General features: G+C 37.4%; 4 protein-coding genes across 6 annotated transcripts; 1 reads left to right on the top strand and 3 right to left on the bottom strand.

Annotated features, from left to right (window-relative positions):
* Positions 1-254: 254 nt before the first annotated feature.
* LOC113289517 (methylcrotonoyl-CoA carboxylase beta chain, mitochondrial-like) lies at positions 255-3,768 on the bottom strand. The gene is made up of 10 exons (XM_026538785.1): positions 3,487-3,768; positions 3,255-3,374; positions 2,661-3,095; positions 2,448-2,538; positions 2,077-2,318; positions 1,827-1,991; positions 1,445-1,519; positions 882-1,013; positions 681-737; positions 255-578 (listed from the first exon to the last, which is right to left on the bottom strand). Exons 1-10 carry the CDS (start codon positions 3,718-3,720, stop codon positions 375-377), a joined length of 1,755 nt encoding a protein of 584 aa, XP_026394570.1. The 5' UTR covers positions 3,721-3,768; the 3' UTR covers positions 255-374.
* Positions 3,769-3,980: 212 nt separating this feature from the next.
* LOC113289518 (protein DJ-1 homolog C-like) lies at positions 3,981-6,718 on the top strand. Of its 2 annotated transcripts, XR_003331048.1 has the most exons (9): positions 3,981-4,283; positions 4,372-4,572; positions 4,667-4,816; positions 4,969-5,148; positions 5,311-5,388; positions 5,534-5,734; positions 5,832-5,969; positions 6,060-6,422; positions 6,591-6,718. XR_003331048.1 is itself a non-coding variant. In XM_026538786.1 (8 exons), exons 1-8 carry the CDS (start codon positions 4,065-4,067, stop codon positions 6,267-6,269), a joined length of 1,377 nt encoding a protein of 458 aa, XP_026394571.1. In that variant the 5' UTR covers positions 3,981-4,064; the 3' UTR covers positions 6,270-6,718. The 2 variants fall into 2 exon arrangements, 1 of the variants encoding a protein (XP_026394571.1); XM_026538786.1 differs by having other exon boundaries at positions 6,060-6,718.
* A 402-nt stretch (positions 6,719-7,120) lies between these two features.
* LOC113289516 lies at positions 7,121-10,353 on the bottom strand. The gene is made up of 7 exons (XM_026538784.1): positions 10,037-10,353; positions 9,790-9,889; positions 9,561-9,632; positions 8,760-9,479; positions 8,136-8,472; positions 7,836-7,917; positions 7,121-7,680 (listed from the first exon to the last, which is right to left on the bottom strand). Exons 1-7 carry the CDS (start codon positions 10,289-10,291, stop codon positions 7,468-7,470), a joined length of 1,779 nt encoding a protein of 592 aa, XP_026394569.1. The 5' UTR covers positions 10,292-10,353; the 3' UTR covers positions 7,121-7,467.
* A 1,718-nt stretch (positions 10,354-12,071) lies between these two features.
* LOC113289515 lies at positions 12,072-16,243 on the bottom strand. 2 transcript variants are annotated; one of them, XM_026538782.1, is made up of 12 exons: positions 16,129-16,243; positions 15,939-16,017; positions 15,802-15,850; positions 15,364-15,443; positions 14,254-15,239; positions 13,964-14,155; positions 13,733-13,860; positions 13,380-13,611; positions 13,040-13,175; positions 12,850-12,944; positions 12,639-12,762; positions 12,072-12,387 (listed from the first exon to the last, which is right to left on the bottom strand). In XM_026538782.1, the coding sequence occupies exons 1-12, from the start codon at positions 16,206-16,208 to the stop codon at positions 12,319-12,321; spliced, it is 2,250 nt and encodes a 749-aa protein (XP_026394567.1). In that variant the 5' UTR covers positions 16,209-16,243; the 3' UTR covers positions 12,072-12,318. The 2 variants fall into 2 exon arrangements, with proteins under 2 accessions (XP_026394567.1, XP_026394568.1); XM_026538783.1 differs by having other exon boundaries at positions 13,043-13,175.
* Between the last annotated feature and the right edge of the window lie 8,448 nt (positions 16,244-24,691).

Genomic DNA, 24,691 nt, shown 5'->3' with positions numbered 1-24,691 from the left:
ATGGTGGTGAAGGAAAAGAAGAAGAGACGAACGAAGATGAAATGAAAATAAAAAACTGATTAGGATAATAGAATTATAAAGGGCAAGGGTAGTATTGTAACTTCACCCATTAGGACTCCCCCTTAGCCCTTAAAAAGAATCCACTTAAAATTGGGTATACCCCAATTAATCTCGGTATACCCAATCAAGCCAAGATTTGAAAGCCAGCAGTTCCTTGGTAACAGAATTCTGAAAGTAAAAGTTGACAGCAGAGATTGTAGTGCTAAAGCTGTTTAAGCTATTTGTTACGTTAGTATATAATTATTTACTCTTGACTACAGATTGTCCATGTTCTTGTTAATGTTACCTGCAAGCTTTTAAGGTTACATTTGTTTTTACATTCTAAAGACTCCATACTTAGTTTCCTCGAGAACATTCTTCACGGAAGCAGACAGGCAGAGGCCTAGAACCTTTCTTGTGTCAGCAGGGTCTATGATGCCATCATCCCAAAGCCTCGCTGTAGAGTAATATGGGCTTCCTTCTCTTTCATATGCTTCCACAACTTTATTCTTGAACTTCTCCTCTTCTTCAGTACTCCACTGCCAAAACATCACCGATATAACAACAATTAAGATATACTGACTGAAACCACACCAGCATCCTGTATTAATATATCTGAGTTAATGAGTATGAGCTTTTACCTCCATTCCTTTCTTTTTCTTGTTGCTCTTCTCAATTTGTGCCAGCACACCAGCAGCCTTCGAAAATTAACAAAGCAGACAAATATGTACAAAAGTTAACTGCTGCTGTACACATACATACTTACTCGGGCAACCAGTTATTGAATTGTTGCCCTTTCAAATGGTGCAATTAAAGTGATCTAAATAGGGTAAACAGACTACCTGGGGGCCACCCATCACAGAGATTCTTGCAGTGGGCCAAAGGAACAAGAAATTCGGACTGTAAGCACGGCCACACATTCCATAATTCCCAGCTCCAAAGCTTCCACCAACGATTATCGTTATTTTGGGAACCTGAAATGCAATTACAAATTTTAGATCCTTGAGAGTTAGCGCTACCGTGTATTCATCATTTAACTTAAGTTTCTCTTTCAAATTTCCCCCAGTGATTTGGGTAAGTTTGGCTGAAGAACAGTAGTGACATGTGGGATTACCAGATCATGGAAACAAATCCCTAATTTGCCCAGGACAGCAAGAGTAATAGAAAAGATGCTACAAATGTCACGAATAATATGGTTATAATCAACAAAATACCAACGGTGCATGTTTACCCAGACAAGGTTTCCCAACAAGATGAGTTTCTGATGCATTATCCAAGAATAAACTATATGCCAGTCGTCTGTAAGGATATAAATACTTGGTAACTAGTAGCACAAAAACCATAAATAACCTTTTCACAGGACACTTGGTATACATAAAGCAGTTACGCAGAGGATAAGATTAACCTTTGCACAAGAAACTGCCATAACCATCTTTGCTCCAGCTTTAGCAATACCGTTAGCTTCAGATCTTGAACCAACCTAGAGAAGTAGTGAACAAGGTCCTTTAGTAAACTCATAACAAATCAGATTTGAAAGAAAGAAAGAACAACATCCTTATATCCTGACGCTTACAACAATACGTTTGCATTTGACTGAATTTCTCACTAAATAAGGTTAATAGGTTGTGATAAAAGATGAACTTACTGGGCTTAGAACGGACTTGAATAACATGGAAACCATACCAAGTCTATCTTATTAATAAAGATGACGTGCCTATGACTTCTTAAATATGCCTTTAGACAAAAGGAGGACTGTGAACAAGAGAAATTAGCAACACAGTAGTTACCATAAATCCAGTGATATTCTGAAGAAAGATCAAAGGAATGTTACGTTGAGCACACAGTTCGATGAAGTGGGCTCCTTTCAATGCCGATTCAGTAAATAATATGCCATTATTTCCAACAATTCCGACAGGCTGCCCGTGGATCTTTGCAAAACCTGTGACAAGAGTCTGAAGTAAAGTTGTCAGAACTCGTACTAAAGAATAAACCAAGAATAAGCAGAGCTCAATATTCTGCAAACATATATACTCTCACCGGGCCATACAACTTCTTGAATTCGTCAAATTCACTTCCATCAACTATACGAGCAATAATTGACCTTACATCAAAAGGCTGTTTCTGGTCTATCGGTGCAATAGAACGTAAATCATTTGTACCATATAATGGCTCTTTGAATTCAGAAACAGCACTAGGTGATTCACCCATCATCCCTTGTTTCCCAGCCATGTGCAAATTCTTGACTATATTTCGCCCTATAGCAAGTCCGTGCAGTTCATCTGCAACAGTAGTAAACTGAGCATGTAAAAAAAAAATCGATATAGGTGAAAGAATTAATAGAACATTCCAGTTTCTCTTTTTATATACTTCAACTCCACATAGTATATAGGTAAACAGCAAAATAATACCTTCGGCAAAATAATCTGAAACCCCTGACACAGTACAATGCATCGCTGCACCTCCTAAATCCTCTGCAGATACCTCCTCTCCAGTGGCAGCCTACAAAAATAGCTCCTTCAGATATTTTTATGGCAGCCTATAAAAATAGTGGAGTATTTCTATATATGTTTCATACTCACAAAGTGCCCAAATAACATATGTCTAGTTGCATTAAAACTAACCTTCACAAGAGGAGGTCCAGCTAGAAATATGGTTCCATTGCCTTTAACTATTACACTTTCATCAGCCATTGCAGGTATATATGCACCTCCGGCTGTACAAGAACCCAAAACTATAGCAATCTGAGGAATACCTTCAGAAGACATCCGTGCTTGGTTGTAAAATATTCTACCAAAATTATCCTTGTCAGGGAAGACTTCAGCTTGCCTTGGGAGGTTAGCACCACCACTGTCAACAAGATATAAGCACGGCAAGTTACATTGAGCAGCAATCTCTTGTGCCCTGAGATGTTTCTTAACAGTAATAGGATAATATGTACCACCCTTTACAGTAGGGTCATTAGCCACAAACACGCAGAGACGACCATGCACTGGTCCTATTCCAGTGATTATCCCCCCAGATGGTAATGCCTCATCATATAACTCATGGCCTGCAAGCTTCATGTAGAAAAACCTTAAAAGTGTCATGAACCAACTAACTAGGCTAAAGGAAGACAATCAACCTACGAAAAATTGAGCACCCGATCTAGCCCTTTCCCAAAAAAAAGAAAAGAAAAATTGGATTTTACAATCAAACAAATTATATTCCAGACAGACCTGAGATAGCTCAAGAAAGGAAGAACCAGGATCAATCAAGTGCTGAATTCTTTCTCTAGGTAAAAGCTTATTCCGGCTCTTATTCCTCTTTACAGCTTCTGAACCACCACCAATCAAAACCTGAAATACAAAATATATAACCCAATTATAAGTATGATCAAACACAAGTAAATGAGTCGAAATTAGGTCAAATTTCACAAAAATAACTTAGACACAAATTATGATCACTCACTTTATTAACATGATTTAGAAGTTCTGAAAGTATTTGTTTCATAGAATCAGAATTACGTTGAAATGAAACAGATTTCTTGTCTACTCCATCTTGTAAAACTCCTAGTAAACTAAACTCTCTTCTTACAGTAAAATTACAACAAGATTTTATTGTTGTTGTTGTTGAAGTTGCTGTTGCATGAGCTCTCTTCACCAAAATCCTAAACATTTTTGGAACCGTGTATTTTGTTAGCATCTACTTCTCACTCCTCCATTCTTATACCACCACCACTGTAAGTTTTTTTTTTTTTTTTTTTGATTAATCAAATTTGGTGATCATCTTCATTTTTCATCGTGTAGATAACGGTTATCCTCTTTCCACGTAGATTACAGCACCTCGGACCCGAACCGGTTATTAGCCGGCCCTATAACCTGATTACTGCTGATCGAGAACCAGTTTTAGTCGAACCAGTTATTTGTACCCAGTTCTACCTGGATCAGGTTATATCCAGAGGATAAATCCCATTCTTTTTTCACCAACTCAATCCCGTCAGAAATCCCATTTTCCTCTCCGATTCTTCTTCTTCTTCCCGCCATTTAATGGAGTCTCTGTTATCTTCATTTCAGAAGTTCACGTCTGTTCAGAGGAACCGAGTGGTATTTCCTAAAGCTCTAATTTCATCATCCTATGCACCCGTATCGACTCAACAGCAAAATCCCTCTACTTCTACTTCTTCATCGTCGAATTCCAAACCGAAACGAACAGCAAAAACAGTGAAACCAGTAACAGTGACACCAAATGCAGAACCTAAAAAGAAGGTGTTTTTAATGTTCTTTGATTCTTAAACCCTAAACCCTTTTTGGGATTTTTTATGTAGTTTCAATAATTTAAGTATTTTTTAAACAGGTTTTGATACCAATTGGATATGGTACTGAAGAAATGGAAGCAGTGATAATGGTTAATGTTCTGCGGAGAGCTGGTGCAGAAGTAATCATAGCATCAGTAGAATCTGAGCTTGAGATTGAAGCTTCAGCTGGAACTAGACTTGTTGCAGATACCTCAATCTCTACTTGTTCTAATCAAATCTTTGATCTTATTGCTCTACCTGTTTAGTAATTCTAAAACCCTAATTTTCAAATTACATGTGTATTATCCATTTCAAGGCTTTTACTGAAATTGAGCTGCTGGTAAATGAATATAGGGTGGAATGCCCGGGTCTGCTCGATTACGAGATTGTGAAATTCTTCGAAAGATGACAAGTAAACAAGCCGAAGAGAAACGGTTTTATGGTGCTATTTGTGCTGCTCCTGCTGTTACTCTTAATCCATGGGGTCTCTTGAAAAGAAAACAGGTATGGCTTGTTCATTTTGACTCAATTTTGCAAACTATAGTTGGAAATTTTGTTTCAGCTTCATTGGAACCTCATATGTAAGAAACCTCGATTACTACAGTATTGGGATTGAGGGTCTTACTAATATAGTTGCCTGCTTTGGCTTCTGTAAGACAACCGGGCATCCAGCTTTCATGCACGAGCTTCCAACTTTCTGGGCTGTTAAATCAAACATTCAAATCTCGGGGGAGCTCACAACAAGCCGGGGTCCTGGTACCACATTCGAGTTTGCTCTATCTTTGGTTGCTCAGTTGTTTGGGGAGTCTGTTGCTGCTGAGATTGGCACAGCATTGGTAAATATTGTTATCACTTATCAGTTATTCTAGAATGAATTGGTTTTTTCATTTTGCCTTGCTTGGCGATATAATAAAAGATTGTTTCACCTGTCTAAAACAAAGTGTAGATTTCTGACATGCTATACTACCACTTGGTGATGTTGATATGTTTTACTGCAGTTAATGCGCACTGATGCTAATCAGCTCAGGGGAGAGGAATTCAACAAAGTCGAGTGGTCTGTTGACCATATCCCTCGTGTAAGTAGTGCATATTTCTCCTCAATGTTTTGTTGGTAGTTAGGTGTTTTCTGCTTCAAATTCTTGTGATAAACCCCTCATACTTTGCCTCCCTTCTGAGGACGAACCCTTCACCTTTTAACTTCAAATATTTAATTGCTATCAGGTTCTTATTCCAATAGCAAATGGATCCGAAGAAATTGAAGTGGTAACGTTGATTGATGTTCTCCGGCGAGCTAATGTCGAAGTCATAGTTGCTTCAGTGGAAAAGTCAGTGCAGATAGTGGCATCCCAAGGAACAAATATCGTTGCCGACAAGTCTATTAGAGAGGCATCTGAATCAATTTACGATCTCATTGTTCTTCCAGTAAGGATGCTACGAACACAATAGATGTTAACTATGATGCTGGTTTAGTAACTGCTTCTTATATATGTCGTAAGAGGATTTAATCGTTAATTTTTAGGGAGGGGCTGCTGGGGCTGATCGGCTACAGAAAAGCAAGGTTCTCAAGAAGATGCTCAAGGAACAAAAATCCGCTGGAAGAATATTTGGGGCAATTTGCTCATCTCCACTAGTTCTGCAGAAGCAAGGATTAATCGAAGTAACATACAAGTTGCTTGATTTCTCTATATTTATGCTCAATTGCTAAATAGTCAAACTGATCACTTGTTCAATTATTTTCTTTTACCAGGAAAAAAGAGTCACGGCTCATCCCTCCATCATTAACCAGCTAACTAGTCAAGTTAATGGTACCGGAGTCACTATTGATGGTACATTAATAACAAGCAAGGGACTGGCAACTGTAGCAGATTTTGCCTTGGCTATAGTGAAGAAATTCCATGGCCATGCAAGAGCAAGAAGTGTGGCCGAAGGCCTCGTCATTGAGTACCCGAGAAGCTAGGAAGCCCCAGTTAACTACGGAAAATGTAATAGATGGGAAGATTTTCATGGCCAAGCCTTTGAATATTATATGCCCACTGCCCTATTTATCTCTCAAAGGAAGAATATACTTGCTGGGGTCAGGCTGCTTTGAGTTTCCATGACATCATGAGAGGTGTGAATGCAATTCTCTTTCCCTTCTAGTAAAACTTTTTACCAGTGATGAAAAAAGAATTTTGAGGTTGCAATTCACCATTCTTCTGGGTTTTAGTGAAACCTTTGAAACTATTCTTTGAACCTTGTAGATGACTACAGAACAACTTGTTTGTTTCCTGTGTTTCAGTGTCGGATGTTGGTACAGCTGGTTGGCTGGTGTGAGGTTGAAAGTTTTGTATGCACATAATATACATCAATTTATACCTATTTCGTTACCGAAATAAATGAAATTTCATGTGGAATATTTGTCTGCTATACCAATTATTGGAAGATGAGCCAACAAATTTGACAAGTTCTTGTGTTGAATATTTTGGATGGATAAGATAAAATTTGAGCTAATATATCTCACTGATTTTTTATTTGGTCTCTTGTTGATTTTGGTGGTTGGCGTCGGTGCGGTGGTGAAAATCCAGGTGGTCCAAATCTGCAGAGTGAGTAGTACAATGTGTACCACTGTCAACCCAACTTTGTTTCCCCTGATCATAGAAAGACTGGAATCCTATGCTATGCTGGCCTTCAGTTGGGCACCTAAATAAATGCAATATCCAGGGCAGTATTAGTCTGACCATAATACCTTTCCGTTCAATGCTTCTTTTAATATGCAACGAAGCAGGCCTGAACTCTGTAGCAAAAGGAGCAAAAGAAAACAGACATCCATTGAAATTCGTCAGGCCTGAACTTGGTAACAAAAAGAGCAAATGGAAACAGACATCCATTGAAATTCTTCGCTCTAAATTGCGAGGAAACTAACAAAATGTACATGGTCTTACAAAATAGAGTACATAGATGAGGTAACTGTGAAGACGGTCTGTGATATTTTTTACAAACAGGCTAAACGTCTGTAACTGGTATTGTGTTTACCCTCTACGGTTCTTAAGACCTGGTACGGCTTAGCAATTGATCTAACAGATACAGTATGCCACACAGTAGGGGATCTGACTGATTTTTTTCACCTTAAATCTGTTAATTTCAACTTCAAAAACCAACTATCTGCCTAATCCACATTAGCAGGCATGGCAAGTGAAGCAACCTAAGGCACCAATCTGACCAGGCCGGCGGAAGGATACAGCTTTGCTCGAAGTCTTGACTACTTGATGTGTCTTTTCGGAATCTTTGGATGAAACTGAGCTTCTCATCTTTTGGGCTTTCTTTTGAGCTGATTTCAACTTGTCCATGATCTTATCCATTGAAGAAGACCTCTTCTTCTCCAATTTCATCTGAAATAAGCCTTGTTAGGAACGATACAAAAGTCGTGTACATTACACCATTGAAACAAGCATGCATTTATAAAAGCAATATATATAATTCTTAGAGCACAAGTCTCGACCGTTTCTTTAAATGATTAGGAGAATGAAAGTGTGAACTAAAAAACCTCTAATTTCCGTATTGCTGTTTCAGCTTTTGCTTTTTGCAAATTCTCCCAGGCAGTGATCTTGGCTTCCTCTCTTTTGGACCTGAAAAGAAACACCATATGTAAATTATGAAATAAGCTCCCTTGGCAGATAAGAAGAACAAACAAGTACTTCGAATATTTAGAGGCTAGACCAAATATCCATTATCAATTTCGGTTACTAAACTGGCTGCGGTAAATCCAAGCTAATAACTAAAGAAGGAACATCTATGTGAGTAATGACGAAGTACAACAAAGAAGAAAGAGGCAAAAAGTGCATACTTCGATACTGCAGTCTCTGTAATTTCCCAACCAGAAATTTGAGTTTCAGAAGATTTCTTTTTCCGATCTTTGACATCTCCATTTCCCTTCCGGGGCGCTCGTGCTCCATGTTTCCGAGACCACCGTGTCACAGTAACTCTACCATCTACCTCCACATCCCTAACTTCTATATTATGATGGGTCTGTTGCTCTATAATGGGAAGAAGCGGGGGAGGAGATGGAGCGAAACAGGTCCTTTTAGGAGAAGAGTGGGGGCTGCCATCAGGACTCATCTGAGTTGCCATGTCCCTTCTTGACATAACATGAGAAATCTTGATTGATGCATCTTTACTGCCATCTGCACATCCAAACCATTTGGAAATAGCTAGCATCAACAGAAAGATTGGGAAAGAGACCCCTTAATACAGATTAGGAGACTTCCGTTAATCTTAAAATCGGTAAATATTCAATCATACTATACTAATCTATTTTATAGAAGTGGGTTATACGTGGGTTATACATCAGATAATCTTTCATGCTTCGAAAATTTCTTATTTCTTGCTGGACCAAATAACAAAACACTCATATAAGAAAAATGCAACTAATTCTCCGATATGCAGAAGTTCAATGGAAAGAATCATGTACCTCTGGAGCCGGAAAGCGAAGACTGACTCAACAAACTAGATGACCATCCATGTATGCTAGCTGAACGCACTATACAAGAATCTCCATCCAATGCATAAGATACCCCACCACCGATACTGCCATTGCCACTGCTGCTCCTGCTGCCATTACTACAAGCACCTCGATTAGGCACAGCTTCAATAGCTAAAACTCCGGCTGAAAATGGAGACCGAGCCACATAGTTCTCAACATTCCCTCCCTCAAACATGGGTCCACAAGGTGAGTAGTATGCAATATCCGGTGGGCCAATTGGTCCGCTCTTTGACTTTGGGCGTCTATGAGGTGCTGGTCTGGAAGTCCGAGTAAGACCATCTCCAGAAACTGGGCTGAAGATCCACTTCTCTGCATCTTCCCATTTGGATGGCAAGGTTCTCCCAGGATTAAAAGGAAGAACACCCGCAGTCCCGTATCTACGACCACCATTTGTTGGTAACGGTACACGTTCCGAGCACCAACCTTTTTGAGATCCTACATTGCCTCGCCAGTAATTTGGTGTTCCAGGGCTCGGAAATGTATCTAATTTCTGCGAAGAAACAGAACTTTTTCTCATACCACTGAATCGAGGCGAAGAACTAGTACCGTAGCTTCCTGTGTTGTTTAGATCTACTGAAACAGGCCTTTGTCTCATTTGCTTCTTCTGAGATCGAATAGCTTCTGATCTACGTCGGCGGTGCTGGCATTCTAGATGAAGGAAAACACAAAAATCAACACTACAACATTACACCACAAAACAAGACAACTTTCATAGCGAACTGCCTTTACCTTTTATAGCTTGAGAGAAGGAAGAGCTAGAAGGATCTACATCAACATAATCATTCTCTTCGTCTTCAACACCTGTATATATAGAGTAAACCAGTTATTGACTTAACTATCATGTAACTGAAAAGCCCTAATTCTCCTCTCCTTTCAAAAAAAAAAAAAAAAACTTTTTTCTTTTTGGAATAACTTCTCTTTCAATTGAACAAAGCTAAATTAGGCTCTAACACTTCACCTGCTTCATTATCTTCGTCATCATCGTCAATAGGGAAATTGATTTGATGAACAGTTGATATATTATTAGAGCCTAGATCTTGTTCACCTCCAGACAAATGCTGTAATGTATGAAAAACAACATTATCAAACTATATCCCTAATAGGTCAAAATATTGTAACTACTTCTACTGAAATCATGACATTAATGAGATACCTAATTTTTTTAACTCAAAAGAAAAAATTGGAAAGAAATTGATTATAATTACCTCGGAGAGCTCAGAAATTAGGGTGTCATGATCAAAAACCTGTTCAGAAGCTAATGAGCAACGATCAACACTACCACAAGCAGATGAAAATAGAGATTCAGTGTTTGTAGTAGTAGTGAAGTTTATTGAATCTGGACTTTCTTCTCGGCCACCACCACCTGAACTCGATCTCAATGTAGTTTGTTGTTGTTGTTTGTTCTTCTTGTTCTTATTACTCTTCTTCTTGTGTTTATCAGAAAACCCTAATTCCACCATTTTTCATTTACAGAGAGAGACTGGAGTAGAGTGTGAGTAGAATAGAGAGAGTGTAGATTTTTTATTTTTGTTTTGTTTATTACTTCTGAAAAGACAAAGTACCTTTTTCAGTTAATCTTTCGCGCCAGATGGTTTAAGAACGGAATTAACGGAATTTATTCTTTAATAGACTAAACTAACCCTATTTCTACAGACAAAAGGGTCAAATCCGTAGGCATCAGTTGGGGTTCTGTCAGGGGTGTTTTTGGGTGTTGGATTTAGCTAAAAGCAAGGGTAGTTTTGTCTATTTGACTGGAAAGAATTGTCAGGTTTTTGATTATTACTATTATTCGTGCACGGTACCTATCGTTTTGATTCTTTTTACAATGATGATCAAATATGGGTAACTGTTTAGTTTTGGTGAATAATAGGGAGAAAAGATTATGACAATTCGAGGATATGGGTAGGTTTATCTGGAAGGACTTGTAGGGTAATGTAAATTTATGTTGTGTCCTTTTTCAGAAAATGAAAGTAACTCTTCACCCCTACGAGGACGTATGTTTTGTTGTTTTCTCACCTAATGGTCTCTTAATCTGACCGTTCGTTTTCGTAATAACTATTCTTTTGATAGATTTTTATTCTAAAAATATTTATCATTTTACTACAGAAACATCAATGAATCGAAGTTTCAATTGAGTCTAGGGATAAAGACACCAAAAATGAAAAAGACTTGGATTTTTGGCTCTTATTATTTTCACTATCAATCCTGTCCTGTCTTACAATTTAGATCCCTCTGGTTTTCAAAAGATACTCTTGTGATACTTGATGTGAGGTGTGATATTAAAGGCAAACGTGTACATAGAAGTTGTCACTCAACACAGTTATCCCTTCTGACTGAAAACAACAACCATTTCACTCACATAATCGTAATTTAGCAGGGAAGACACTAGGATTTTCACTGCATTACACCCCATGGATATATTTAAGGTTTTGTTGCTGTGTGAGTTTTGCTGTTTACAACACACTCTCTCTCTCTGAGATTTTGCTGCATTGCAGGCTTGTTTGCAGCTGTTACAATTATTCCGAGAAAACGCTGTATTGTCAATTGCTGTCGAGTTGTTTCTTCCCCACCCTGAGTCCTGACTAATAACTGTGGAGATAATGCCAAGACACCGATTTATGTGCAATTAATTGTGTATCTACCAGCATAAATATTTGAGTAGCCACTCATTATTAAATAGTGTTATCTCATTTTTATTATCGGATGCTGTGACCACCGGTGACATCAGATTACCGGTAATTAATTGGTGCGAAAACACTCATGTAGAAGTTCCGAAAACGACTAGGAAAAAACTAAACATCCAGCACTAACGAATGCAACATTTTCTTTTTGTTTAACTGATTTTTATTGTTTGGGTATCTCTCCTCCACATTATTCCAGATGATTATCTTTCAGAACCATTGAATTTAAGCTATTTTATGAAAAGTGGAAATCTCTAGAGTGAAACTACCGAGATACTTCATTATAAGACCGATGAAAAGTCCCAACTTCCGAGTAGCATTTTTCATTACATTAAGAATAGGCAAGGAAAAGCTTGAGAGATCAATTCTCGAGACCTAAACTTCATTGTTGATGACAAACAAAAACCAATGTAATTTTTTAAGTGTTGCGTTGACAACGAAGTTTTTAAGAGTACGTACGTTGTGTGCTTCGATAACGTATTAGATCGCTTCAAAAGTGTACAATAGTTTCTTACTTCAAAAACAGGTAAGTTCGGCGAAATTGATCTATAGACGTATATACCAGTCCAAAAACAACATTTCATGGGTTGATTTTGAAATACAACCACTGATCAAAATGTACATGAAGATAAAGCAGATGTATTGCAAATATATACAACAAAAACTTACCAAGTTCTTCCAGGTCTTTGTATATATTCTGGAGTCTTGGTGGTGTACAATCAGAACCCGTAGATTGCCAAAGTTCAGCTTTAGAAGAACCCACGCTTTGATCCAAAATTCGCAAAAGTGGACTGTTGTGAAATCCTTTAAACTGAGGGGTGGTTGAAGTAAGCTGTGATAGCCTTCAACTTGCCATTTAAGAAATTTTTCTCCACCTGTCACCAAAAGACACCTTAATTGGTTAGTAATAACAAATAGGAATTAGAGACTGAAAGAAGTTGATGGTTTCAATATGTTTTGATCATCAGCCTCATTCCCTGTTTAGAAGGATAGTGGCCATCAAAAAGATCTCACTCTAAACACAACATTGTCAGACTATAATGTGGCATGTTTGACTGCTTATACAGCCAATTATGAAGCCATGACAAAATGACTATATCATCAAGAAAATTGCAAAAGTTAATACCTGTAGAGACCAAGGTGGATGAGTAGAAAGAGATAGCTCCGCTAATTGGTTTAGGTCCACATTTCTTGGCAGAAACATAACAAGTCTAGGAGCAATTTCCCTTGCGGCGTTGAAGAGCAGAAACCTGGACACAGATGTCAGATAGACAAGTTAAAACACACATTCAACCAGCCCAACATTAAGGAGATAATAAAGTATATGGAAACAGTACCCATCACGAGGCTGAAGCATTGTCCTGATATCATACGTTTGTGATTTTGCATAATCAGGTCCTCCCCAAGGAGGTGACATGAAGACCACATCAGCCTGAAATGAATAAACAAACATATTTCTTGTTATGAACAGGATAAATACAAATAGTAAGATACTTTCCACGACCAGAAAGAAAGCTTTTGCACCACTACCTTCAACTTAGGCGCCAACACAAAAAAGTCCCCCACTACAAAATCTATCTTGTCCTGAACTCCATAAATGGCTGCATTATGTTGTGCATGTGCAATCTTCTGTGGATCAATGTCAACTGCAATGACATTGCTCCTGAAATTGCAAAAATGAAGTATAAGAGTTCCACACACAGCATATACTATCACAGTAAGGAATTATAAACTCTTGAGACCAAGTAGCCCCAAATGAAGAAAATCACTAATTCAAGTAATACCGGTCAAGATTGTACAGAGCTACTGGCAATGCTCATTCCAAAACACAGTAATAAATGAGAACACGTGGATAAGTGGTGCACACCTCTTTGCCAATTGGATAGCATTTCCACCAACTCCAGTGAAACAATCAACCACAATGCCATGACCACAGCGGAATGCATGATATCGTGCTAGTAACTCTGGAGTGACAGAAAACCATCCTTCTCTGTCCATTTTTATGCCATCATCAAATCTGGAGAAAAGCGAGTATCTCTGACACCAGTACTTCATCATATCAGCAGGACAAGCTTCTGAAACTTCCTCCAATTGAAGTTCTGATAGAAGGAAAAATCTCGCAGGTTAAGGAATCTATGTTTCGTTAACTACTTCCAGTCAAACAAAATAAATAAAATTAAGTACAGAGGGTAATACTAGTATAATATTCAAGTTATGTACCTTCAGTATCCTGTTGAAATTTTTTCCTTTGTGATCGATTCCTTCTTGCTTTCTTTTTCTTTTTACTAGTGGCAACCGTCCACGTGTTTCCATTTTCTTCGGAAACTGCTTCATTGAGAGCAGCAAAGCTGCAACAGAAACAGATGTCCACAAAATATAAGAAAAAATGATGTGAAAAAAAACAAGTGGTTTAAAAACTATATGTACCATGCCATGCTTTAAAAGGTTTACCTATCAATAACTGGAGATGGAACAGTTGCAAGATGACATGACTTATGCACTTCATCGTGAGAAAAGCCCTTCTCTGGCATATCTAGATTCTCATAAACATCTGATTGATCTATTCCAGAATTCAAAAACCCGAATTCCATGTCACTTCTTGAAATTTCTTCAGAACCTAACTGAGTTTGTTCATTGTATAAACTGCGACAAATTTATGAAATATAAGAAACTGGGAAATACACAATAAACAGCATTTGCTTATATAACAATGAAAGAGAACGCACAGTTTAAAATCAAACCTGTCAACGGGTTCTGGGCTATCTGCAAAAGAACACAGAGAAACTTCCACACCAGAATTTTCTGAAAATCCAGCATATTCAACTCCTGGCGGTGGATCCCATGTCGACTCCTGTGTTTTCATGTTATAAAAGTAATTTCTCATATAACACGTGTCCCAACAAACTCTCCAGTCCCCATCCCCATTGACTTTAGAACTTTTATTTTCACTATGTTGATCAGCTAAAGAACTGCTATTTTTGTTATGATAATCAGCAAAAGCCGAAGATTGGAAGCATACGCCTGAGGTAGCACTATACGGCTGCTTAGTTGAGATGTCAATGCAAAGCACTTGTTCCCCCTGATCATGATAAGCCACAAAGGGATCTTCTAAACCTTTATGTGCAACCAATTGGTTATTCACTAAGTCAGCACCTTTTAAGACATCTGGTGGAGAATTTTCTGCATTTGAATTAATTGGATTCACATCAACTTCCATATCACGCATGGACAAGGTACTATCAGGTAAAGTGTCATGAATCATACAAGCTTCTACCTTATCAACACTGGAGGAAGTTCCCTTAGATATGCAATACAAACTTCCTTCATCCGATGGAGCATGCAAGGCACAACATGGAGGATAATCAGCACCTTTATTAGTTGAACGCCCATCAACTTCCATATGACCCTTCAAAATGATACTGCCACGCAAAATGTCATCAATACCACTGTTTTCCATGCCAGAAGGTACTTCCTCACCAACCCCTTTGTGAATTTCAGAGCACGTACCATACAAACCTTCATCACCGGAAATGATATGATGATCACCGACATTTTCTGAACATGAATGTGAAGAATTTTTTGCATTTTCCAGAATACTTACTGGGGAAGCAACCTCTCCACTGCTCACTCTGAACACGTCTATCAGTTTCTCTTCGTTCTCTTTGTATGCATATAGAGATTTTGCAACATCACCCTTTCGTTTAGCTTTAGTAGTAGAAATTCTCTTCTGTAACGGAAATCAATAAATAACAGTTAAGAAGCGTAAACACAAGACAGTGCGTGGTGGCATCACATGCTCTTAAGCTTATGAATGCTGTTGAAAGAAAGAATTAAGAAAAGCTAGATAGAACCTTGCTTGTGTTGAAAGACATAGGAAGCCCCATTGAGTTCATCTGTTTAGTAAGTTCCATCTCCTCTGTCAAACAAAGATCTGAACCGTCCCAGCATATCACAACAGAAGGTAAGTACTTGAAGCAAGTAAGTAGAACAAATCCTTCGCCAAAGTAACAGGACGAAATCAAGAAAGTATGCCATTATGAGAGTAATTTAAAGTTGTGAACAGCAAGTAGAATGAATTCTGGGGTTTTAGTTCTCTGAATTTAAAAACAATTTATCCAGTTGGATGAGTTTATGAAAGTTGGTCTTTTGAATGGGAAAAATAAACCCTAATTTCCAAATCACCTAAGCACCCAGATACCATATACCATCTCCAGTAATTCTCAGCTAATCAACTTCATTGTACAAACAACATGCATAAGGAACAACAATTCGTATATGGAAAAACTTACCACTTCGTTCGGGAACCAAATTTGAACCAGTGATGCATTGGCGAAAGTTCTGCAAATTTGATGGAAAAAACAAGGGTTTTAAAAATTAATTTTAGCAAACTTCAAAATGCAAAATCCTCAATATATTGCTAACTTACGATATGTTGAGTGAAACACTCATGGTTATCATGCGAAGATGAGACTTCCAGTATCTCTTCCGTAAAGGTATTATCATCCCTGATAATAAAAATGCTTGTTAGAAACTAAAACGTTGAAGAAAATAAAAAATTAGCCCTAGGCTTTAAGAGTTTAAAAATTAGACTACGGAGAGAAAGAAAGAGTTGTTACCAGAGAAATACTTGAGTGAATTCGAAAAGAGAACCCAAATCTTTGATAGCTGAAGATTCGAGTTCAACTACCGAATCCATGAGAGAGTGACGGAGTCTGAGAGGAGGTGAGTATGAAGGACACACAAGAGAATGTATGAGTTTTTACTTGGAACTCCTTTGTAGTGAGGTGGGTTTTAGTTTAGAAGACGAGCGGCGAGTGTTTTTCAGGCCCTGATTTTTCAGCCCAATATTTTACTATGAGTAGCCTTATGGCGGTTGGTACTTGGTAGGGGAAACTTCACGATTCCTCCTAATACAGTGTCAACCTCACCCTTTGAGATAGATCTTGGTAAGTATGTGGCAAGTATGTGTATCCCAAGGCCAAGCCCTATGGTGCATGGCATCCCTTCCCTATCTTTCATATGTATGGAAGGGATACTGGTTATAAGGCAGCTCATTATGGTGTTCTTTTATTTCTTTCCTACATGACACGGAAACTCAGTGCGAAACGAAAATTTAATTTCCGTTTTTCTTTCTCAATTTTTTTTCGGTTGGAATATATTTGCTTAGTTAAAGAAAGATAATTAAGAGTAAAAAAATGAGATATAGAATGTAAAAATAGATATAATAGGTAAAAAAAGAGTGAAAAGGGAAAGTTTTAGGGTAAAACTAAAAAAACCAAAAACGGATACTTAGTTTTCGTGGAAAAAGTCACGGATTTCGAGTATCCGTTTCAACTAAAAAAAGGACACTGAGTATCCGTAAAGCAAGATTTCACACGGAAACTGAGTTTCCGTGTGATTTCCCTTCCCTACAAGGCGGATCAGATATGATCCACTTTGAGCAGTAGGGAAGGGATAACCCTACACAAGTGGGGATATAGGAGACCATAGTAGTTGGAAAATCATATTTCCCCCTTCATATGCGGGATATGGAAGGGGAAACGGGCACCATAGTGCTTGGCCTAAGAGATGGTAGAACTTGCATTAATAGTATAAAGAATTTGAGGGTCTCTCTCTTCTTTCCTTTCTTTTTCTTTTTAGGAAAAAGAAAAAAAAAATTCTAGCCTCCATTACCATCTTGTTCAAATTTTGTCCTTTTTGGACCAGATCTGAGCAAGAATTTCTTCTCTTTTTAAGTTTTAATGGGTAGTTTTTCAATAAAACTTATTTTTCTTTTGTTTTTTATGTCATTCGATATATTTCTTCGCTATTTTGAGCGAATTTTCTTCACCATTTGGGGCAATTTTCTCTTCGCTTTGAGAGCTATTTATTCAACCTTGATTGCTGGTTCGGGGCTTGCTATTCTCGAATCAAAAACATCGTTGATTCAACTCGGTGTTGCTTTGGATCCATATTCAATCAAAGGGATTTAGGGCATCCGGGTACGTTTGGATCTACAAGATTATCAATAAATTACTCCTTTCTTTTAGGAGCATTTCTTGTTGAAGAAGAAGAAGAAAATCACATTAAATGGTCGGAATCGATTCCGGGTAATACCATCATTCTTCCCTACTACATATACAAAAATTAGATATCGTTGCGGTTTCTGGCTCTTTCTCTTCGCGATTTACTTGTAATTGATATCCCTATTTGTAATAGGGTTTTGATTATCCTGTATTTTGATGTTTTTGTTATTCTTGTAAGCGATCATGTAATAACGATGTTGATATAAATAATTCAAAATTGTTGATTGACCAAAAAAAAGTTCTAAATAGACCGCCCCCAAAAACTATTCCAAAACCGTCATGTGAGAGGGACGAGTAGGACCTGCCCTCGTCCATTTGTGTGTGAATTGGGTCCAACATGTGCCTTAACGGTTTTTTGGGGGAGGCGGGGGGGTTGGAGGACGTCCGTTAAGAATTTTTTGTAAAACGACATTAAGATGGCATTAAGAGACTTGGAGTTCCATCTTTCCCTTAAAAGATCAAAGGTTAAAAAGAGATAAGCAAATTCAAAAACGAACGTCAACGACACAGCTACGTGTTAAACACTAATTTATATTTATACGGGATAATAGAAAATATTTTGGAAAACCATCTTTTTCCCAACTTGGAAGCAATTACTTGATCTTCCATATTTTTCATGTATGGAATAATTTGGATTTCATCATAAGACTAGTTGAAAAAGCGGGGGTCTAACAACCACACCCAATATTTCGTTTGACAATCTGAATAGACAAACTCCAATATGCTTTCAAGAGAATCAAATAGACAGTCAGACTCAATCTATAAAAAAGTATATCAAAGAGTTTTATATCTCTATCTCTCAATTCAATCTGCAATCAACAAATAGAAATTTGCGAGCCCGATTGAATATAAGAGCAGTAACTTGAACGGTACCAAAGACCAATGTTCAAATGTCAATCAATTTATATCAACAACCAAATATTGGATTATCTAATTGATTGATCTCAACGCACAACCTGTGATATTTCTATTATATAACAAAATATAATGCGGAAAACAAATAACATAGACACCAGAATTTTGTTAACGAGGAAAAATGCAAATGCATAAAAATCCCGGGACCTAGTCCATCTTTGAACACCACACTGTATTAAGCCGCTACAGACACTAGCCTACTCCCAATGAACTTCAGACTGGAATATAGTTGAACCCTAATCAATCTCACACTGATTCAAGGTATAGTCGTGCTCCTTACGTCTCTGTTCCCAGCAGGTACGCACTTGATTTCCTTAGCTGATCTCACCCACAACCAAGAGTTGCTACGACCTAAAGTCGGAGACTTGATAAAAAAATCTGTCTCACACAGAAAAGTCTATTGGAATAGATAAATCTCTCTCCCACGGAAATACTTACAAGTTTTGTTCCGTCTTTTGATAAATCAAGGTGCACATGAACCAATTGATAAACCAGACTTATACTCCCGAAGAACAGCCTAGTATTATCAATCACCTCACAATAATCTTAATTGTATGGCGCGAAACAAGATGTTGTGGAATCACAAACGATGAGATGAAGATGTTTGTGACTACTTTTTATCTTGCCTATCGGAGAATCAATCTCGAGCAAATCTTAAAGAAGATAGTAGTCAATACGATAGAACATGAGAATATCAGAACACGCAACTACAAAGAAAATAGTTGGGTCTGTCTTCACAATCCAATGAAGTCTTTAGGTCGTTAACCTACAGGGTTTCGTGATAAACCTAAGGTTAAAGGAGAATCGACTCTAGCTTTTGCAATTAGCATCACACGGGAGGTGTAGAGATTAGGTTTCCCAGTTGTTAGAGTTCTCCTTTATATAGTTTTCAAATCAGGGTTTGCAATCTTAGTTACCTTGGTAACAAAACATTCAATATTCACCGTTAGATGAAAACCTGATTAGATTCAAGATAATATCTTTCAACCGTTAGATCAAACTTAGCTTGTTATACACAAATGAAATGTACCCTCATTTAGGTTTAAGTAACCGTACCTAAACGTGTATACCATGTTGGATCAACAGTAGTTAACCAAGGTTAGCTATATGAACACTCTCATCTCAACCTTATTCATTTTAACCATAACTAGTTCAAATGAATCAAATGAAACTAGTTAAAGAGTTGTTCAATTGCTATATTCTCATAGAAGTATACAAGAACACAATTGAAGCAAAATCGGTTTAATTCACTCGAATCAATTCATGAACATTATAGCCACGGTTTGCAAAGAATGCATTCCTTAATATATAAATGTATTAGTTCATGAGCCAACTGATTTTAGAACTTTAAGCACTCAAGTATACATACGGGTATGCATACCTAAGTAGCCGGTCTGAGTTTGGGTTCGCCAGTATGCAAACGGGTACGCATACTTAAGTACACTTCCAAAACCCAGCAGAAATTCCCGGACCTATACCTTACGTAAGTATGCGTACCGGTATGTATACTTGGTACACGGAATTTCACAACTACAAGTACGCATACGGGTATGCATACTTTAGTTGCGGTCATGGATCACATACATGCAAGAATGCACACTATGTTCATAATCCAATGATGGTTAAGTATTATAAACTCTATTTCAATCATTGAAACTTTCTTAGAGGATGACAATAACTGTTTTCACACACTATTAGCATCAAAGCAATTTTCAAGTTATTGAAATAATCATAACGAAACATTCCAAGTCTACACCGAATGATTGTATCACACAAACCATGAAAGATTTTACTCGGCGATTTTCACATGATCATCTTTTGACTTTCGTTAAAAATATAATATGAACTTGGTTGAAGCGAAAGCTTACCAAAGCATATTTCGAGAAATATGTAAGCGAGTTAAACTCTGCTCGAAATCTCAAATGTGTATAATCGACAACTATATAGTAATTAAGGGTGCACACGGTACGTTCGGCTCGGTTCTTGCCGAGGACGAGTACCTGTACCTCCCTAGTCTCGGTTCTTAAATTTTGGACCGGTACTTGTACCTCTATCCTCGGTTCTGGTACCATTCGGGACAAGTATTGTACCAGGCACGGTTCCGATACCAGTCGGTACATACATAAAACAAAAAAATGAAAGTAATTTTAGTTTCTTGAACATCTCTGCAAAGGGTGGTTTAGTGAATTAACACTATACTAGCCATTAAGCAAAAATTATCACAGACTCAGAAAATAATAGTTAGCAGGATATATAGTAAGCACTGACAGCAGCAGTAGTTGAATCTATATATATATACCTTAATTAGTTATGGATTTTAAAATTTTCGTTCGTAATGATAGCTAGTGGTGTTTTATTCTTCTTCCATATCATTAAATGGGTTTCTCATGCTGCTACTGTCTTTTCCTCTCTTAGCTGTAATGTAATGTATGTCCAATTAACACTGAACAAGGACGCACTACTCTCCGTAATAGTTGATAGAGATAGTGATATTGCTGGCTGCTCCATTGTAATAATTAATAGTAGCAGCAATGTTTTGGTGGGTGTGGAAGCCTAACCCTGATTTATCGATTGGGAAGAAAAAGAAAGAGGCACACAGGTTTGGAAACTGTTCCCAAGTCGAGGAGGATAAGGTAGGTAGGCCGTGATAGTTGCGAGTGGCGGGCACTAACATAAAGGATGAAACTCTAATGCTGAGATATATCATGCTTGGTCGCTCCCGAAAGCTTGCTCTAAGTCTTGGAAAATCCAGATTAAATCCCTGAATCTAATGGTCTTTATTACTCGGTACAAACGGGACAGGACGGTACGGGATATGAATGGGACCGTGTACATGTACCCCCTAGAGGCCGGTTCTCGGTTTTTGTACCGGTACTTGTATCCCCTTCCTCGGTTCGGTACAAAAACAGGTACGGTTCCACCGGTTCCGGTACGGTCCGGTTTTTCGGCTCGGTTCATGTGCACCCTTAATAGTAATACGACTTTTTTCTCAATATATGAGATAGAGTAGAAATAGACTTTCCAAGTGATAGATGAGTTTTAGTCTCCACATACCTTTTGTTGACGAAGTTCCACAAGCTCTCCTTAGTAGTTCTTCGTCTTCAATTGATGAACGCCGTGAAGTCTAATGTTTAACTACACAATCTATCCTAGTCCGAGACATCACTATAAGTAGAATAAATATCAAGACTTATAGTTTTGATCACCAACATTGACAAACAAGCTTAAGATAGAAAAGCTTGCGAGTTCGACCAAGCGGTGCTCTAACAATCTCTCCCTTTGTCAATTTTAGTGAAAAAACTATCAATACATATGGATTACAAAATAAATAAACTTTGTAGCTTCTCATCCAAATGCTTGATCTCCTTGGTTCTTCAACATTACTCGAAATCTTCGTCATTTCCAAGTACTCCAATGATTCCATATGTGTTCAACTCAGCATCATAGTTATTGAAGATCCGTAGTAATAACAATGAGAAAATAGTTGCCCTCAACCATTATTATACAGTGTCATAGTATCATTACACAACATCAAAGTTCAATTGTATCACAACTTTGACAACAATACTATGGTGATATGTATCACTCCCCCTTAGTCAATACTTCATCTCACAATGAAAACACTCCCCCTTACATAATGATCCGTAAACCATATGTATTTGTAGTGTGAACAACACATTAATTCTCCCCCTTTTTGTCAATATAAATTGGAAAAGGTACGAAAATTAGTGGGATCCTCATGAAATTTCCATAGAGATGCTTCATGAGCAAAAGAGAACAACATACCAACTTGTTTCGATGATTTCACATAGTCGAAACTTAGTGTATTCGTCAAGGAGTTTATAAAAATACAAGATAACTCCTACAATATTCCACACCCGCACTCCCCACAAAGATTTGGCAATTAAGCACAAGTTCAATTAAGAACTCTCCCCCATAAAATGTCATTCCCTAAAGAACAACATGAGCGACCTTACTTTTACAATAAAAGAAGGATTTCTTTGGACATTAACAAATCACATGAGACATGAATTTGTATCCAAAAATCTCAATTGAATTAACCACAAGGAAAATGATCAATTCAATTGGTCATGCTCAACATAAGAGAACTTACGGAGCAACACAGTATATACACAAAAATGTGGATCAGGGAAGGACCAATACTGCGGAATAATCAAAGATTCATTCTATTTTTCATCACTATTTGCCCAATGACATATAATAGACTTAATCTTTGTAAACAAAATTTCATCCTTTCTTCCATCAATATTTGCATAATGATATAAAAGGCTTAACTTTTGTAATCAAAATTTCATTCTATCTTTTATCAATACTTTCATACTGACATATAATAGAGTTAACTTTTGAACAAATATGGGAGAGTCAAAGTTCACGGACGTAAACAACATATCCCAAAACAATTTGCAATATAAAATCATAAAGATTAATACTGCAAAAATCATCTTTCAAATAACTTAGAATTTAAATAAATAAATCTAAAAACATTGCAAGATGAAAAACATTGGTAATAGCTATGTGTACTCACAATAATGGCTATTCCAAACCTTAGTTATCCTTCTTAAAACACAAGAATAAATTCTCATAAGAAGTTTACTTGAGACCTATGAAAAACTCTTTATCGTCTTCGAACTCCTTGTTGTTAACAACCATGGAGACATAAGGTTCATGAAGAAAGGAGTCCATTCCAACAAACCTTTTGAACTGGTGCCAAGCCAGGGCCTTCTGAATTCCAAGCGTTCTCAAAGCAATAGCCTTTATTTCATGAATCTCCTTCCTTGTTTCCTTCAACTCTTCAAGAACACCAGAAAACTTCTGAGAATTTGAAGGAACAGTTCTTGGCTTCCTCACATTCCTTCTTTTTCTTTTCAAAGTTGGAGGTAACGGGGATTTTTATTTTTCCTTCATGATTGATGGCTTACCAATCATATTAACATCTTTTCCATCAGATGAAAAAAATGCTTGGAGTATCCATACAAGCGGAATTATGAGAGGAAATCATAAGATAATCTCAACAAGCAGTCTTATGATAAAAAGAGTTTCAAGTGAAGGAAAAAAGGAATGTATGGTTACAGAACTTTTAAACACACAAGTTCACACGCGTACAACTCTCAACCCTAAAAAGGTTAGAATCGTCGAGAATAACCCTTTTTTTTATTGATTAAACAGGGAAGTCCTTCCCAATATTAATTAGATATGAAAAGAGGCAAGAATCCCAGACTTGCAAAGCTCAACAGAGCAAAAAAGATGGGAAAATAAAATAAAATCAAAACAATCTAAAACAATTTTCTTTTCCAAAATCCTGAGGTGTGCATAATCTTGTCTCTTTTGATCAGGTACATGAGACAAGATGCAGTAACCAACACAATTAAGTTGTGCTGGGGTGAACAATAATCTGTCCACCATAACCTTTTCGAAAGGAATTCATAGAACCCTGTTCCTCAGAGTGTTTATACCATAATTTTTTCTCTAATGATCTAGTATTTTCTTTTGAAACTAACTTCTTTGAAGAAGAGATACGTTTACATACCTCTGATGATTTTTGAACAAGTTTGAGCTTGTTTGCTAATCGATTCACTCTTCATTGAAGTTTGTTGACATAGCTCATTTTTTGTTTGTACTTGAAACACTTTGAAAGTGCATGACCTTTGAGAGAACAATAATAGCATGTCAACATGGAGGATGATTCAGACGACCGAGATGTGTAGGCAGCTAGACACATAGTGGAACTTGAAAAATCAGAAAAAGAGTTTCCAGTAGAAATAGGTAGATTCATTTTTTCTTTCAGACCGATTGAGATTTCTTCTGAAAGAATATCAATATTGATGTATGTATTGCTACAATTATCAAAATCAATATTTTCACAAAGAAGTGCAATGCTTGACTTTTCGTCTTCATTAGAATCATGGTTATCAGACATTTCATCAAGAGTTGCATCTAAACCTTTGTTCCCAGTGTAATTTTTACGGTTTGGACACTCATTTGCAAAATGAACAAAACCTTTACACTTAAAGCACTGAGGCGTATCCTCGTCATCAGTTTCATCTGTATCCCTGTTTTTAGGAGGAACACGGTTATGAGGTTTAACTGATAACCTAGGTTTATCTTTGGAGAATCCTTTACTTCTCTTCAAAAGAAGATCCCTAAATTGTCTTGTGATCAAGGAGACTGACTTTTCAAC

The sequence above is a fragment of the Papaver somniferum genome, chromosome 6 (assembly GCF_003573695.1).
Source record: "Papaver somniferum cultivar HN1 chromosome 6, ASM357369v1, whole genome shotgun sequence".
NCBI classification, from domain to species: Eukaryota; Viridiplantae; Streptophyta; class Magnoliopsida; order Ranunculales; family Papaveraceae; genus Papaver; species Papaver somniferum.
This window is presented reverse-complemented; position numbering and strand designations above follow the sequence as displayed.